Genomic DNA, 18,107 nt, shown 5'->3' on the forward strand with positions numbered 1-18,107 from the left:
TTTTGTATATTACAATTAGCGATTGAATCGTTTTGACACCCAACTAAATGAACAAACCAATCAAAATTTTTAAAAAATTTCAAAAGTTATAAAGCAAACGGGTATGAAAAAGTTATTATAAAACTTTGGGAACTAGTGTAATAAACTGCCCAATGCCCCTCCCTCCCTAGATTTTTGTATCTTCAGAAAAAGTCGACTTATTGTTGAATTTATCTACACTACAATTTTGGAAGTTTGAGTGATCTTAACGAACAAATAGAAAGATACACATTACACAATCTGTAATTTTCTTGAATAAGGTTTTTTCTTCTACGCTTTAGTTTTTATTTGTGATAAAGTTTTTTCAGCCACACTGAAAAATCATGTATAGAATCGTATTTTTGACAGCTTTCCGCGGATATTAAAATGGAAAATTATAAGAAAAATTTAAGTTTTTATCTTGGGCTTCCGGCCACTCGGGGCCAACAGAAATGGTTTTAATCTTATAATTATTCATTTTAATATCTTCAGAAAGATGTCTATAATACGATGCGATAAATGACTATTGCTGTTATTCTGGAATTTAAACTAAACGTAGACATTAACTATTCTATTGTTATTTTTGCATGCTTCATCGCATTATAAGCTAATTTGCCTGATATTTATTGCCAATAAAGATTTTATAACTACCACTATTCTAATAATGAAATTATGATGAAGGAAGATGTCCATCATAACTATTTTCGGTTCGATTCGCCCCATCTCTTTATGCTTTCCCCTTTGAACTGGATTTTTCTGGATTATATATTCCAAAACTTGATAGCGATAAGGTGTTTATACAAGTGCGCCAATGTTTTTTTTATAAAATTGTTAAAAAATGACATCTGTTTGGTTTTCCTTTGCAATTAAGCTTTTTTTTAGGTACAGGGAAGGTTTTTAACTATTTTGGGAGAGCGTATCTCTACCCTCCTAATTTAAAATCACACCCCCAAATTTTTTTCTGAATATTTCTTATTAAAACTCCGTTAAAAAGTAGAAGGGCGGTTGACTTATCCCCCTCCCACCTTAAGAACACCTAGAGGCTTCTTGGGGGCGTCCGTTGCCCTATAGTCTTTCTTAAAATAAAAGCTATGTCTTGCATTTTTTTCAATTAGGTGTTTGATCACGAATTTCATATGGTAAAAATATTTTTCTTTTTTAATTGTTATCCTAATAAGATAAAAGTTATGCTTGAAAATTGTTTTAATAGCTATTATTATATGTTGCATTTTTAGATAAACGTGAGAATTGCGTTCAGAATTGCGTCAGAATTTGCGTCATTTGCGTCATTTCAATTTTCAGATTTTTATTACCCGTCATCGAAATTATAACTGTTGTCTGCAAAAAGAAATAGCAACCATTTAAATACAATCCAAGTAATATTTATTAGGATTAAAGTAATGTTTGTCATTAAAAACAAAAGACATAAAAACAACCAATAATTAAAAAGTTGATTAAAATTGTTGCTTGGGATTAAGTAAGAAATATAAAAGAAGGTCTTTGTGGTGTTTTCCTTAAAGTGTCTTGCGAGCACAGAAAGATTCTTCTGTTCCTTATTTTTAAAAAAGAAATTGAAAATAAGGGTTTCTTTTCTATAGTTAACCTATGTTGGGGGGTTGGGGGGGGCATATATTGTACTCAATATAACCTAACCACACCTTAAGTAAAAACACGAAATACTACAACCCTCCCCCTTCATTTTATTTCAAAAATAAAGGGGGGGTAGGAGGTTGTAACCGACCTGGCACTTTGAGAGAAAACATAATACATTGTTTGAAACCTTTACAGGATGATTACGACCCGAGGGTCAGCTGACTGTTCTTAATTAATGCATCAACATCTAATAAGGTTTACGAAAAAGCTGTTCACAGCGGGCGTAAAATTACGCACGTTTTCGGAAGCAGTGCGTTTTATGTACCCTTATAGCCCTGAATTCTAATAAAGCTGAAAATATTTCTTGTATTGTCGACTTGATCCTGTGTGTGTAACTGCTTTTTAGTATCTTAATTGCTTTTTAGCTACTGTATTGCGCTTTCGGCAAAACTAAAACATTTTTTGGATGATATTTTCCATCTATTAGTAATTTGAACCCTCTATCCTTCTCCCCTCCCTATCACCATAGACGTGCTTTATCATTTTATTACCACAGCCAATCTACACAAAAAAATGAGATATGAAGAAAAAACATCTAGTAGTTGTCTTACGCATGGAGGAATTTAAAATTAAAATAGAAATTATTATTTAATTAGCAATTCAACAATTATATCGTTAGCATTTAATAAGATTTATACATTACTTAAATGTTATGACTATTATTGTGAAATATCAACATTATCTTAATAACATTTGCTTTAAAGATAAAAATTTTACCTAAATAAAACTCTTTTTTTTCTTTGATTGAAAATAACTCTATATATAAGTAGATTATGTTATTAATTTTGCTCTGAAATTGGCCCTTCATCTGAATTAGATGCATATCAAACTCATTCAATAGGTAAAAATCTTGAAGGGGGAGGGGTGATTTGAAGGGTCGATTTGAAGTTTTTTAAGATTTTATTTTGTAATTAGGTAAATTCTTGTTCTTTTAGTTGTAATTATACTGTATCAAATTATACAAATTTTATAATATAAATACCAGGATCTAAAGGGATAAGACAATGACCGATAAATTGATGCACATTCCAAATGATGATACCCCTTCTGTAGATTACAATTAGTGGTTGAAACATTGGTACACTCAGCTTAATGGACCAACCAATCAGAATTCAATAAATTCCCCAAAGATGTTAAATCAACGAATATGAAAAATCATAAATAATTGGGGACTAGCGTAATAAACAGCCCTATTTACCCACCCTTCCTGCAAAACAATACCACAAAATAAAACAGAGCAATTTTCTAAATTTTGAATGTCAATTTTAAGTAACATTTCATACATTTTTCTAAGAGAAATAAAAAATCAGTTTTTATTTGATTTCTTTTAATTAATGATTTAAAGCTGCTTTTCCAATTCTCCTCTCATCTCCCTCAATTTTATGACGTCACATTGAGCGAATTTCTCCATTTACGAACGTATCCTAGAGTAGCTGCGCTATAAAAAAAACCTTATAGATGTTGTCATCCTTGTTTTAAAAGAATTTATATAAACATTTATCATAATAAAGATGTATAATACTTAATCGTTATAATCATGTTATTAATATTTCATAATAAATTTTGAAATATTATCAAGTCATAATGTTTATACATTTTTATATAATTTAAGTAAAGGTGTACAAAAAGTTTTTTAATATAATATCATGAAAATTAATAAAATTATATTTTATAAGGTTCTTATCTTGACTAATAATTGTCCAACCATAATAAAATGATTTCTATTAGATTCAAACCGTTTTTAAACTGTTTTATGGATACTGTTCTTAAATATAAATATAAAAATATAGGCTGTATCCTGTTCTCATTTACATGATCGCTGACAACTGCATATTTGCCAGTCCTTTTTAGCTTGAAAATATATTTAATTGATATATTGTTATTTGTAATTTCATGTACTCTAATATAAAGAAACTTTTAGCTGGCCAAAATAGCAATATCCTTTCCCCTCCCCTTCTACTAGGTGAATGAACTGACCAATAAATGAAGACCATTGTAACAACGACAAATTTTCCCCTTACAATATATTCACATATTCTATATCCATTATTTTTATACCTTTCATCATTTTATTTTTTTAGCCATTCTGTTTGATAGTATATCATATGTGAAAAAAATATTCATTTATCTTCATGGGAAAAAAGGGTTTCGGAATATAACAACAAATGATAAGTAGCTATAATATAAATTATGTAGATTTAAGTATCTTGTTAAAAGATTGCTATATACACTTAATTACGTCCACTTATGTAGATTACAGTAGTGGTTGAAACTTTTGGACACACATCTGAACCAACCTATCAATGAAATTCAATGAAAGGCCCCAAATTTGTTAAGCAAACGAATAAGTAAACGTTATTATAAAACTTTGGGGACTAGTCTAGTAAACAGCCCAATGTCCCTTCTTGATGTTGATCACTCAGGAAGGGAGAGGACAATATGGACAAGATTAATCCTTTCTTTTACAACCATTGACCTATCCCTTCCTTTCTGATAATTTGATAAGAAGTGTTGTGTAATACGTTATCAAAATTTTAAATTGCATTTAATAGCAACATTTTAAGCATAACTTTAATCATAAAGGGATAGGTTTTATAGTAGAAAATAGATTTTTAAGATTTTGCTATTGACTACCAAACAAAAGCGTGCGTGCAGGGGGGGGGGGGGTGTACTGTACAGCCCTAATGGAATTGGGAATGCCTGCATTCTCCTTGTTCACTCCATCAAAATACTGTGCACACCACAACTTCTTTGAAACACATAATTTTGTAAAATAAAGAGACTTTTATTTGTGAAAAAAGACTAAGTATAAAAATTCATTAGAAAATTTGAATATACATTATACATAAACAAACTTGAAAATCGGAATTAAACTTTTAAGAGAGAAAAGAAAACCTACTTCAAAAAAATTGAAAATAACATGAAAATAACATACTATGCTGGGGGCGGAGACATTAATGTAATAATACAATATATAATATTTAATAATGCTTCCTATGAATTACACATAAAAACTCTAAATAAAACTTTTTAATAAAAAAATCTAATTTCAAACTAGAATATTTATTCCTTTCCAATTACAAAGCTGTTCAAGTCTGTCTGTAAACAACCAGGGATCTAAAGGGAAAAGACAATGGCTGATAAATTGATGTACATCCCCAATAATGACACACAAAATTTTCCCTTATTTAGATTAAAATTAATGGTTGAAACGTTTGGACACTCGACTTAATAAACCAACAAAGCAAAATTCAGTAAAAGTCCCCAAAGTCAACGAATAAGAAATCTTTATTCTAAAATTTTGGGGACTAGTAGCCAATAAATTTATTATGTTAGATAAGTATTTACCACTTTCTCACAAACTTGGCTATTTGAAAATTTGCAGCCTTGTTACATTGCCAAAACACCACTGCAAAATAATTGCACTAATTAATGCAAACTCATGACGGTCCAAACTCATTAACTTTAGGTCTCATAATAACAGGTTGGGACTTGTAGTTATTTTGAAATAATGTATAACAATAAAATTTTTTGACGAAGCCCAAAATACATAACTTTTGCACCACGTCGTCATCCTGTGACGTCATATTCTCCATATCTTTTTTAGGGATTTTCTTTCCCACTTCTCCTCTCATCTCTCTCATTATATGACGGCACAAGAAGACGACGTGGTGCAAAAGTTATGTATTTTAGGCTTCGTCAAATTATTTTTTTTGTTGTGATTTAAAGTAAAATTTTTTAAAAGACAAAAATGCGTTGTATTCTTTTTCAAAACTTATCCAATAACATGTTATAATTCGTAGGATGGAACAAACTTATGTTAAAGGTAGTTAGTTATAGAGTAATTTTACATAGAAAGACATTCTGTTTTTTTGTAGTCCCCATTCGAAAGCTATGCCCGAAGCCACTTGTAGTCTTCAACAAAAATTACCATAAATTTTTCGCTTTTCCTGGTATTTTAATGCACAATTATGTTTTCAGGAGTTACGAGACCTAACACTTGTGAACAAGTCCCTACAGGACAAGAATGATGAAATGGAGACAATCATACATGATCAAAGAAACCAAATTGATAGGTAAAGATATGATGCTTTCCCTTAGAGTGCCAAGCGAGCACTGACCTCCCTTCCTCTTTAAAAAGAATAAGGTGGCATTATTTTTTTCTCTCAAAATGCGGGGACTATATCTGTTGTACCCTCTACCAAATGTAACCTAATCTAACCTACCTAAGGTAACTATTCCCATTCCAAATAAGGGTGATTTTCTGTGCTCTATTAGGCACTTTATGGGAAAATACTAAAAATATAAGTCAAGTGTCATGTATAGAGGGATAGGACAATGGAATTTAACATAATCTTTCACTTGATTTTAAATACAAATTTCTGCACCCCTAACATATTATTTAGGGCTATTTTCTCTATTACTGATAAAGTGTAGTTTCTTCATACGTAGAGGCCTCCAGATGGGAAGTATCTAGTTTTCTTATATGGAATTTTTTTTTTCATTTAGGTTGAAAAATGTTCAAGTGATCAACGTTAGAGGGTCAGATTCGGACCAATCTTGTATTTCAAAGGTTAGTTATTTTTAAATGAGTAACTTCATACTTTTGGGATGTGTTCGTTCGTTCGTTTGTCAGTCTGTACAGCATAAAATTTATCTCTTAATAAAAATATTAGAATTAGATTTAAGATTTAAATTCATGAATAATTTGTCATTATAAACTATTTATTTCCCATGAGGAATAGGGATTTTATGAACGATAAGGCATTGCAAGTTAGCGTAGCCTTGTTTTTTTTTATCGAAGTTGTATGCTCTGTTATATTTTTTGATGATATAATTGTCCTATTTAACAGATTTTTGGAATAATAATTCCTAGGACAACAAGATGCAATATTATATGCGAAGTACCCTATATTTAAATCATTAAATATAAAGTATCTCTTTATACATTATCCTAAATTTACGCAATTTTGCAACAAGTTTATGTACAATTTTAGACTTACAAAATAAGTTCTGACACTCTACAAGAGTTATTGATCGCTTGTCCTTTTTTATAATTTTAGAACTTTGCTTTATGTATGTTGGCATCCAAATATATATAGAAAATAGCAGTTTTGTTTATCAGACTTGAAATGTATCTTTTAGCCGGATTATAATTTGTTTTTAAAGGAAGTTACCCATAAGTCTTTAAGCGAAGGATAAAAACATGATTTTTGATAATTATGCATGATTTTAAATATTTAAATAACAAAAACATATTAAAAGATTATACTGTGATCTGCCTCGTTTTAGCAAAAGGTTAAAATTAGGTTGATGTTACCTTTTGGACTCCTTTATAGTGATCATATACAATATTACTATTGTAGACTATTAGGTTAAATTAAATTCATAGTGATATTTTGACAATAGTTCTATATTGATGAGATAACAGCACTTAAGTTTTTACAGAAATATTACTCAAAAATTGTATTTGATAAAAATAGAGAATTTGTATCTTTTTCTATTTTGGGAAGGTTTGTTCATTATCTTGTTTTAATGGATATATTATTACTTGGATCTTACACCAGATTTTTATGCTCCTAATAAAGTGAAGCTTGCAGTGAGCTAATATAACGATTTCCTCCTTCAACCCCCTCTACCCCATCCCTTTCCCTCATGCTTGATGAATTAACTTACCAATCAACGAGTTTCATGTTAGCAAGCTAAATTTTTCCCCTGTCATAATATCCACGTATGTTTTACATCAATTCTTGTTTTAAAGCGACCTTGACAATTTACATTTCAAAGGTTTAAATATTTGTTATGGGTTAAATATGTATTATGTTTGTACATGGACATGTTTTCTTAAAAGTTATTTATCTCATCGTATTATAGAGAGCTTTCCACGGACATTAAAATGAAAAATTATAAGATTAAAACTAGATTTGTTATCCCCGAGGAGCCTCAGGCCTAGTGTAACAAATCTGGTATTAATATTATGATTTTTGATTTAATGATCGTGGAACATTTTCTGTAATACGATACTATACATGATTTATACATGACTGAAAACTGGTTCTAATCCAGCGGATATTAATCGGTTTTGAAGCCTTACTGGAAAATATAAAATAAGTTCTTTCTTGATTATTGAAGGATTTTAAGAATATAAATTAAAACATATTTTCTCCTGACAAAGACATACAAAGAGACAGAGTTAAAAATCCAGTCTTTAAATTATTTCTTTTTTTACTTATATTGTTTAATTGATACAAGTTTACAAGTGTTAATATTTGTTTGTCCCACAATCTAATTATTTAGCTTTACTTTTATGCATGTTTGTCATCCTTGTTTTATTTTTAGATCCAGGTTGGGGAAGGATTGAACTGTATGAGTCCTGAACATGATACCTCAATTACCAACATAATTACAGGTAAAATATCTAACCGCTGAACCGAAATGGTTTTCCTTTACAATATTGCTTTCTTTAGGTCCAGGATAGGTTATTAACTATTTTGGGTGAGGGTACCACACAGCAATTTGATATCATTAAATTAAACTGAAAGTCTCACATTAAAAGATTTTAAAATCTGATAACTACCTAGTTAATTTATGCTGCAAAATTGTATTCATTTTTCAGAATCTCATTTTCTGTTTCTGTATTTGTTTATGTAAATTTTCAACATTGAACTTGAAAACAAAAGGTTGAATTCTATGTTTCTATTTATAAAAAAGGAAATACCATGAATTTTTAGTAGCGCAGCCACTATTAAAGACATATGTGGGGTAAGTCCGTCAGTAATGGATTACCCACTCACAAGTATAAAACATGGTATTAATGTTAAATTATATAAATTAGAAAGGTTGTTTGTCTGTAGCTTGAGATATCGATATTTAATTGTCATATCAAAGTTTGATTTTAGGCCATTTTCCTACTTTCCTTACTCCTTCGAATACATAGCTCCTAGATACTAGAATCACAGCCGCTAGTGAATGTACATAATGGTTAAAACGTTTTAGGACTTGAAATAAAAGTTCTACTCTTTGACACAATTTATCTTGTTTAAGTTGTTGGTAAACACATGTCAATTTTACTCATATGCTATATGCATTATCTTTAAAAGCCTTAATGTAGCATTTTCAGTAGCGAAGCTAATCTTTACTTTACATGGCTTTATGGAAATTAAATTAAGTTGCTCAGCAATAACAATTTTAACACAATTTAAATGAGAATGAAAGTTACGAGAATCCGGTAAGTTATAAAGTGTACAGCTTATAATGAAGACGATTCAAAGACAAACTTACAGTCAATCATCAATTATAAAGTTGCTGCTTTTGTAGCAGCTGCAAACCTGGCATTAAAGAAGGGGAAAGAAAGGAGCAGAAAACAGAATATAACCATCCAAATTTTAAAGTATAAAAGCCTAAAACCATCCCAGGACCTATACCAAGCTTCTTCAAAATGGAGAACCCACTTGGCGCTATAGATGTTGAAATCCTAAGCTTCAGACAAAAAAAAAGCCTTAAACCTGATATAATAGGAAAAAATATGTTTATCTTCAAGCCATTGTTTGATACAATATTTTAATTATAAGCATTTTATTTAATGTATATTATTAAAAGGTTTATAATTGCCAGTGTTATTAGCCTAAATTAATAATTCAATGTCTCAACTGTATTCTGGTAAGCCGAGCGTACTCGGCCCACGGGGTAACGAGTTCGGATTCAACGGGCCCTAGCCTTTAAGTATTCTACCAAACAAACAAGCAGGATTCAATCATACAGAATTATATATTTAAACTGAATAATATTTACAAGTTATGTTTACTATATATATACAACAAAAATATAACAATGGTTAGGTTTGAAGGGGGTGTGGGGCGCTAGGGCTTAGCGCCCGACGGTAGACAGGCTGTGGGGGCAGCAGTGGTAAAAGGGGAGGCAGTGCCTCCCGATTATATAAGCGCATGATGGACTCGTGATAGTTGCATGTTCAAGTCCCCTCCCCACATTTAGGCAGGCTAGTTTGACCGCCGGGTGCGGGGTTAACAGCGGTCATGAGATGGATAGTGATATAATAGGATTAGGTGCTGGGGGTTTGTTATCATAAGTCACAGCGAAGCAACTCTGTAATAGGCCTGTCCGTATGGGTGTCGTATTACCACAACCTCCCCTTCAAGGGTTGCGTGGCTCCTGAGCCACCAGGCCTTGAACCTGGGGATACGACAGCCGGCTCATGCGCCGGACAGGCAGTTCTTGGGGCACAGCTCGATGGAGGACAGCTCGGGCTACACAGGCTCCCCGGGACACTCGTTGCTCAGTCTGACTGTGGTTGGTGATCAGCATCGTCAGCTCCTGGTTGGCTTCTAGGCGTGGGTTGGCCACGGCCAGGCCTCGCCGCTGGAAATTTTGCCTCGTCTGCAGGATCAGTTCTGTCGCGGCTGGTAGCTGGACACGGAGGCCTAGGCAGACTCTGGTGGTTCCTAAGGGTGGAATGGTGATGGCAAAGGGCGCATAGAATTCCATGGGGGCGCCTGCTTGATTCAGGTTGCTTGGCCTCCTAGCTCCGACCCGGATGGGGATGGCTGTCATCAGCAGGGGGCACATGGCTTCTTCTTCTTCTTCTGGGGCGGCTTCTTCCATCGCAGTGGCTGGCTCTTCTCCTACAGGCTCGCTGCTGGCTGGCAGGTTCTCCATGTCCGAGTCAGGGTTCCAGATGGCATCTCTGAGTGGCTCTGGAGCGGGCGGCGGCGGCGGCGGTTCGTTGGGCTGCTCCTGCAGGTTTTCCTCCACTGGGTCACGATCTTGGCCGCTAGGCTGTGGGGCGGCTGCGGCTGGCTGGTGCACTGGGAACTCTCCTGGGTTGCTAGCTGCGGGCGCCGCCGCTCCAACTGGCAGCTCGGTGGCATCCTCGTCGCCGTCCACGTCAACTTGGATGTCGTCTGGGATCTGGTGGGCAGTCACATCTCCAGTGTATTTGCGCAGTCGGCCTACATGCGCGGTAACTTCTGAGATTCTGGCTGCGGGAGAGGCAGGTTTAATGACATAATGGACTTCTGTAGCTTTCCTCACCACTTTCCAGGGGCCAGTCCATCTCTTGGTAATTTTGGCTGCCTTTCCTGGCACCAGGCGAGGGGCCAGGTACCAGACCAAGTCTCCAACCTCATACTTGGCCGTGCCTTCGTAAGCTGCCGCGCTCCTTCTGATGGCTCCCTCCTCCTTCTGCTGGATGGCATCATAAACTGCATAGTAGCGCTGCAACAGAGCTTGGACGTTGGCTGGAACTGAAGCATATTCGGTCTCTGGCAGCCGTAGTACCATGTCCACCGGCAGTTTGGCCTCTCTCCCAAAGAAGGCCAGGAACGGGGTCACACCAGTAGATCTGCAGGCCTTGGTGTTGTAGGCAAAGGCGATGGCAGGCAGGTGGGGCTCCCAGTTGTTATCGTCTCTGTCTAGGAACAGGCGCATGCCTGTGTTGAGCGTCCTATGAAACCTCTCCACTCGGTTGGACTGCGGGTTGTAGGGTGGTGGATGTGTCAGGCCAATCTCGAGCCGGGAGGCCAGTTCCTGGAATACCTGGCCGGTAAATTCCATTCCATTATCGGAATGGATCTTCAGGGGGCATCCGAACGTGGCCAGGTGGCGGTGCAACAGGGCTTCAGCCACCGTGAGGGTGCGCTTGTTGGGGATGGCGTAGAGGCTGACAAACCGGCTAAATCCATCTTGGCAGGTGAGGATGTAGCGGTTCCCAGCTGGGGTCTCTGGCAGTGGCCCCACCAGGTCGATGAATAGGACTTGCTGTGGGTACCCCTGGCGGGAGGGCACGTGGATCCCCTGCTTCAGCCTCTCCTTGGTAACTTTCTGGACACACTCAGGGCAGGTTTGTACCATCAGGCGGACGTCACGGGCCAGGTTGGGCCACCAGAAGTGCATGGCAACGCGGGCGATAGTTGCGTCCATCCCAAAGTGCCCAGCCAAGGGGGTCCCATGGGCTAGAAAGAACGCGTCCTTCTGGAGGGCCGAGGGCAGTAGGTATCTTGTCCTCTCCCCTGTCAGAGTCTGGTCAGTGGTGGTGAGGCAGCCATGCTCGTCAAGCCCCAGGGCTGAGAAGCGGCTGGCGTACTGCTGCTCGTCTCGTTCCTTGCCACGCAGCTCAGCCTTGGTTGGGGCCTTGCCATCAGCCACCCATTGGCGGACACGGAGCAGGAGGGGGTCCTGTGTCTGGGCTTCCAATACTCTAGCTGAATCCAGTCGGGCGGCATGAGGCCGGCTAGCTGCGGCCTCCCCTGGCTGGCCCAGGTTGTGGATATACTCAGCCTGCTCTGCTAATTCTTCGGCGCTCGCCGTTGGCATGTTGGCATCTTCCCGGCGGCTGAGGGCGTCGGCGTTGGTGTTCTGAGTGCCAGGCCTGTGGCAGACGGTAAAATCCAAGGCCGCTAGCTCCTCCTGCCAGCGGGCCACCATCCCTGTGGATGTGTTCAGTGATTTCATCTGTAGCAGGGCAGAGGAATCAGTGTTGATTTGGAAGCTGCGGTAGGACAAGATGCCGTGGAATTTTCGGATCCCATAGATAATGGCGGCCATCTCTCCCTTCCAGGACGGGTAGCGCGTTTCAGGGTCGGTTGTCTTGCGCCCCACGGCGGCAATCAGCCTCTCCTTGCCCTCCTGGCATTGACTCAGTATGGCAGAGATGGCGCGGCTGCTGAAATCTGTGGTGAGCTGGAACACTGCTGGTAAATCAAACCTGGGCGGCGCTCGGATGGGGGCCTGGCGGAACTTGTCCTTGAGTTGCAGCAGCTGGGCTTCCATCTCAGGCGTCCAGGTTAGGGCCTTGGCCGTCTTCTGCCGATTCATCTCGTAGGTGAGGTCTGCATACTCTGGGATGAACAGGCGGTAGTATCCAAAGAAGCCCAGCAACGCCAGCAAATCCTTGGGGGTGCTAGGGGCTGGCCAGTCCAAGATGCGGTCAATATAGTCCTCTTGCATGGCTATCCCCTCACGGCTGAGGGTGTGACCCAGATAATCCACCTTGGACCGGAACAACTTGGTCTTGGCTGGCTTGAGGCGGATCCCTCCCCTGCGGTGGGCTTCCAAGACCTCTCGGAGCCTGGCCAGGTGGGCCCAGGTATCCTGGTGGAAGGTCAGGACGTCGTCAAGGTATGACTGGAGGTTGGCTGTGCCTAGTGGGTTTAGGACCCCTGCAATAAACCTGGAATAGACAGACGGTGCCGTAGCCAGGCCAAAGGGCATCCTTTTCCATTGATACAAGCCCCTGGGGGTGGTGAAGGCGGTGCAGGGCCGGCTATCCTCAGACACACGGATGGTGTAGTAGGCAGCCACCGCGTCTAGAGCACTGTAGACACGGTGCCCGCCAGCTCGTTCCACCAATTGCTGGATCCTAGGCAGGGGGTAGCTGTCCAGCTCCAGACACTTGTTGAGGGCCCTGTAGTCGACGGCCCAGCGGGTGCTCCCGTCCTTCTTCTTGATGGGCACCAGGGGGCTGCTCCAGGCGGAGTCCGACGGCTCTATAACTCCTTCCTGCAGCCAGGTGTCCAGTTGTTTCTCCAGTTCAGCCTCTTGCCGCGGGTTCAGATCCCTGAATCTCTGGCGGATCGGCTGGGTCCCTGGTTTGAGGCGCAGCTGCAATTCAACCACATCTGTGCAGCCGGGGGTAGAATTTGAGAAGACGTCCCTGTACTCTGACAACGTAGTCCAGACCTCCTTCTTGAGCAAGGGGTCCTTGCGTAGGAACTCATTGTCTTCCATCTCCAGGGCCTCCCACAACTCTTGCATGTCTATAGGCTCAGCAGGTTCTTGGAACGAGTGGAGACGCGGGGGAGGCGTATCAGAGACCTCCAAAATGTCAGGTTTGACCAGCTCCCCTGCCACTGGGAGGCCAGCATCCAGCAAGAGGGGCGCCTCCCCCTCATTGACCACCAGTACTCTGAACACAGTGGCAGAGCCAGGCCTGTGGGCATACAGGCCCTCTGGAATGACAAGGTCCTCCCCAAACCTCTGTTCTGGGGCAGCTAGTTGAATGGCATCCTTGGTGCGATGGCCCACTAGCTCAACAGGGACCGCCATAACCCCGCGGCCAGGCAGGACCACCCGCTTGGCTGTGCGGAGCTGGGGTGGTTGACCGTCAGTTGGAGTGACAGCGCTTAGCCTATACGTGGCTGGTGAGGGGTCAGCCTTGGCTCCGGGACCCACCGGCCGCGACTTGACGGGCTCGGCTTCTGGAGAGGCTGACGTGTCGGAGCCAGGCGTGGCTCCGGGGGCGTCCGGCCACGATTTGACGGGCTCGGCGCTGGGAGAGGCCAAAGTGCTGGGTCCAGCTTTGGCTCCGTGGGCGTCCGGCCGCGACTTGACGGGCACGGCGCCGGGAGAGGCTGGGGCCTGAGAGCTGAGTGTGGCTCCGGGTACATCAGACCGCGACTTGACGGGTCTGGACTCGGGCTTGGCTGGTGGACTGGCTGGAGGTCCCAGGTAGAGGGGGCCAGGTGGACACGGCTGGCCGTTAATAAAGGTGTCGGAGGAGAAGATGGGTTCTGGAGGGCTGGCAATCTCAGGAAACGTTGTTGGCAGGCTCTCCCTTGGCACCTTGGGCACTGGGGGCAACCCCATGGCTAGCAGGTTAGCTCCCTTGTGTGCGTTGAGTTCAGCGTCCACCCAGTGTGTGCCTTTCTCAACCACACGCGGCTGCTCCGGCAGGGGGCCTGGCAGAGGCCCCTCATAGCTTAGCTCTCTCTCGGCTGTCTCCCGGTCAATGGGGACGCCACGGAGTGGGATAAACTCCCCACGCGCCCACAAGCAAGGTGGTTGCATGTCGAAACAGAGCCTAGTTCCGAACTCCTTGAGAAAATACCCTCCTAGGTTCAGAGGGTGTGAGAGATTTCGGACCACAGACACGTGGTATAGATGGAGTATAAGAGTGTGTGAAACTGCCATATATAACTCTTTTAATTTTCCAATTACCTGGAGGGGCTGGCCGTCCTCATTAGCAGTCAGGATCTGGGTGTTGTCCGGAATCAACATGCGTTGCACGCCCATCGCGTGCATGAGGTGCTCAGAAATTACAGCAGACCCTGGTACACGGTTGCCAGAGTCAATCATGGCATCAACCTGTACATGCTGGGCAGGGTCAGGAGTAGGAAACCTCACCCTGATATGGCAGGGGAAGTGGAGGTCCTGCCCTTGAGACAAGGGGGCCTCTCGTTCTGCTGGGGTTGGCAGAAACTTTGGTGGTGGCCGCACCGCAGCTATGGTGGTATCGCTTACCATGGTGGCTTAGACTGTAGCTTCGAATCACTAGAGCTTATTAATTATCACTTGGTCAACAATTTTATATTTATTTTTATCACTTGGTTGACATTTTATACACAATGATGTGTTGTTATCACTAGGAGCTCTAGGTGTGATTCTGGAAGCACTGACAGCAGGGAATGTCCGTCCTGCAAGGTTCAGAGGGGTGACGGCGGTAGGGAATGACCCGTCCTACAGCGCCGCTGGTTCGAATCCCGACAAATGGCGGCAGGGAATGGCCCGTCCTGCAGCGCCTCGGGTTCGAATCCTGGGAGGCAGCGGCAGGGAATGTCCCGTCCTGCCGTGCCTGTGGCTCAAAATCTGCTATCCGTCGCAGTGGTAGGGCTTACTTGTGTGCTGAAGCTTCGCAGCCACACATTGCCTTCTTAGGGAGACCAGCACACAGCTGTCTGTCTCGTAGGTTTGGCCTGGGTGTCCTGGGGCTTGTCCCAGCTACACTTGCCAATTTAGACTCAGTTTTGTAGCCGTCTGGGCTAAATTATCCGATTGCCGTGGCTGCGCACCTAGCGCTACTCCTACACGACACGGAAAAAGCGTCTTAACTGGCGCTTTTAGCAGGCTAAATCTGCTTGCCGTAGGCCAGAGGCCCACATATTGCGTTCAAAATGATGGAAATTCGACCTAAAAAGGCCGTCTCACGGGTCAGTTGGCGGCTGATTGTCCCCTTACTTGCCAAAGGGTCCAATCAGAGGTAGAATAGGCTAGTTTCTGTAAGGCTCGATTGAAACACGCTGACACCAAGTTCTGGTAAGCCGAGCGTACTCGGCCCACGGGGTAACGAGTTCGGATTCAACGGGCCCTAGCCTTTAAGTATTCTACCAAACAAACAAGCAGGATTCAATCATACAGAATTATATATTTAAACTGAATAATATTTACAAGTTATGTTTACTATATATATACAACAAAAATATAACAATGGTTAGGTTTGAAGGGGGTGTGGGGCGCTAGGGCTTAGCGCCCGACGGTAGACAGGCTGTGGGGGCAGCGGTGGTAAAAGGGGAGGCAGTGCCTCCCGATTATATAAGCGCATGATGGACTCGTGATAGTTGCATGTTCAAGTCCCCTCCCCACATTTAGGCAGGCTAGTTTGACCGCCGGGTGCGGGGTTAACAGCGGTCATGAGATGGATAGTGATATAATAGGATTAGGTGCTGGGGGTTTGTTATCATAAGTCACAGCGAAGCAACTCTGTAATAGGCCTGTCCGTATGGGTGTCGTATTACCACAGTATCATTAGACTGTCTTTATTTACTTTACAATGGCCTAAAAACCCACCATTTAAAACGCCAGGAATAATGACAAAGATTCATAAAAAACACACATTACTGTACATTTTTTTAATGCTTGAAATACAGGGCTATGTATAAAGTCTTCTTCAATAATACTTTGACTTTGACATCCTGTTATATAAAGTAGAAAGTTTTTTTTCTGAAGCTTAAGTTTGTACCATTCTATTTTCAGATTAAAACTATTTTTCTAACCCCTCTCTGCAGCAAGAGGGGAGGGTCGTGTCTACATTTTTTTAAAGTAGCAATCTGGAATTAGTTGTTTTTTAACATCTTATTTTACATTAGCATGCTGTAATAGATATTAATCGCATAGTATTATTAACTGTTTTTTTTGCGAATAGTGAAATAAAAATTAATAGGATTAATTCCAGTTTTGTTAATCCCGAGACTCAGACATTTCTTTATGGCTTAGAAAACCTGTTTTGATTTAGCAGAAATTAATTTATTTTTTCATGTCTTTTAAAAACAATAATTAAAATAAATCTTTTATGTCCTATTTGAATTACATTTGTAAATACATGTTCCTATTTGATAATTCTTATGATGTATATGTGTGCTGTGCATAGTTATGTATTTGAAAACAATACCTAATTCTCTCATGAACTGGGCTTTAAGAACTTATTGTCTCAACAATATAACATTCTAGTATCATAGTGATAATTCCTTTAATTAAACTGTAATATATTACCCAAACGGATCATAGTTATATGAAATGGAGACATGTCAATGACAGTTTCAAAGTAAATTCCACCGACCACTTTTTTTCAGGGGCTAGCATTAGCAACTTGGATTTTCACAATTAGAATAGTTATTTATCCCATTGCATTAGAGACAGCTTTCTGCGGATATTTAAATGAAAAATTATAAGATTAAACCCTCGAGTGGCCGAAGGCGGGGTCAACAAAACTGGTATAAATTTTAGGATTTTTATTTTTATATTCGTGGATAATACTGTCTGTAATACGATGCTTTGCATTATTTTTCAGTATGACTGAAAACTGGTTCTAATCCAGTGATATTACATGGTTTCCAAGTCATATCATTTCTGAATCTCAGCCATACTGAAAAATCATGTATCACATTAATACAAAAAAATTATCCACGAAAATTTAATTAAAAATATTAAAATTATTACCAGTTTTGTGAGCTCGGGCCTTCGGTTGTCATCTTACAATTTTTTCAGATTAACATCCGCGATATGCTTTCTATAATACGATGTGATAAATAACTATTTTACAACTATAATGTTATATCTCCCTTCTAACTGAAAACAGTTTAAACATTAAAAGATTTTCAGAAATAAATACATAACTATTGCATTGTTACAAAGACATAATTACTAAAAGGATGACAACATCTATAAAAACGAAGCTCTAAAATTAGAAGAAAGAATAAACGAACAGTAACTCTTGTATAGTGTCAGAACTTTATAACCAGAACTTTATTTTTTGATTTTAAATAAAATTGTACATAAATTTGTTGCAAAATTGCGTAAATTGTGATGGACGGACCGACCCTAATTATAGAAAAGCTTCTCATTTAAAAAGGATGACAATATCCTCAAGGAAGCCTAGGACAAAAATTGACATAAATATTGTCGTTCAAAAAATGCTCTACAATTCAATTTGTCCATCCGTGATTTTTTGCTTCGCTTTGTATAAATGTTGTCATCCTTGTTTTAATCAAAATTCAGTTAATTTAGAAAGCTACAAATTAATAATATATTTTTCTACGACAAAATTTTATTGATACATTTTTTCAATGGTAGAAATATTTAGGTCATAAAAGTGGGTATAAAATAATTAGTTTTATTACCGACAATAAATCAAATATTCAAAGTATCAA

General features: G+C 40.1%; 1 protein-coding gene across 2 annotated transcripts in view; it reads left to right on the forward strand.

The window, feature by feature from the left end:
• LOC145331728 (uncharacterized) overlaps positions 1 to 18,107 on the forward strand; it is a 133,133-nt gene that overhangs the window by 73,375 nt on the left and 41,651 nt on the right. For both annotated transcript variants that reach the window (XM_080176547.1, XM_080176548.1), the window contains exons 16-18: positions 5,653 to 5,747; positions 6,181 to 6,244; positions 8,011 to 8,080. In XM_080176547.1, the coding sequence (XP_080032673.1) occupies positions 5,653 to 5,747; positions 6,181 to 6,244; positions 8,011 to 8,080 (229 nt within the window). The remainder of the gene's footprint in view (positions 1 to 5,652; positions 5,748 to 6,180; positions 6,245 to 8,010; positions 8,081 to 18,107) is intronic.

Source organism: Acartia tonsa, chromosome 11 (genome assembly GCF_053477335.1).
Source record: "Acartia tonsa isolate MP-2025a chromosome 11, ASM5347733v1, whole genome shotgun sequence".
In the NCBI taxonomy this organism is placed as follows: domain Eukaryota; kingdom Metazoa; phylum Arthropoda; class Copepoda; order Calanoida; family Acartiidae; genus Acartia; species Acartia tonsa.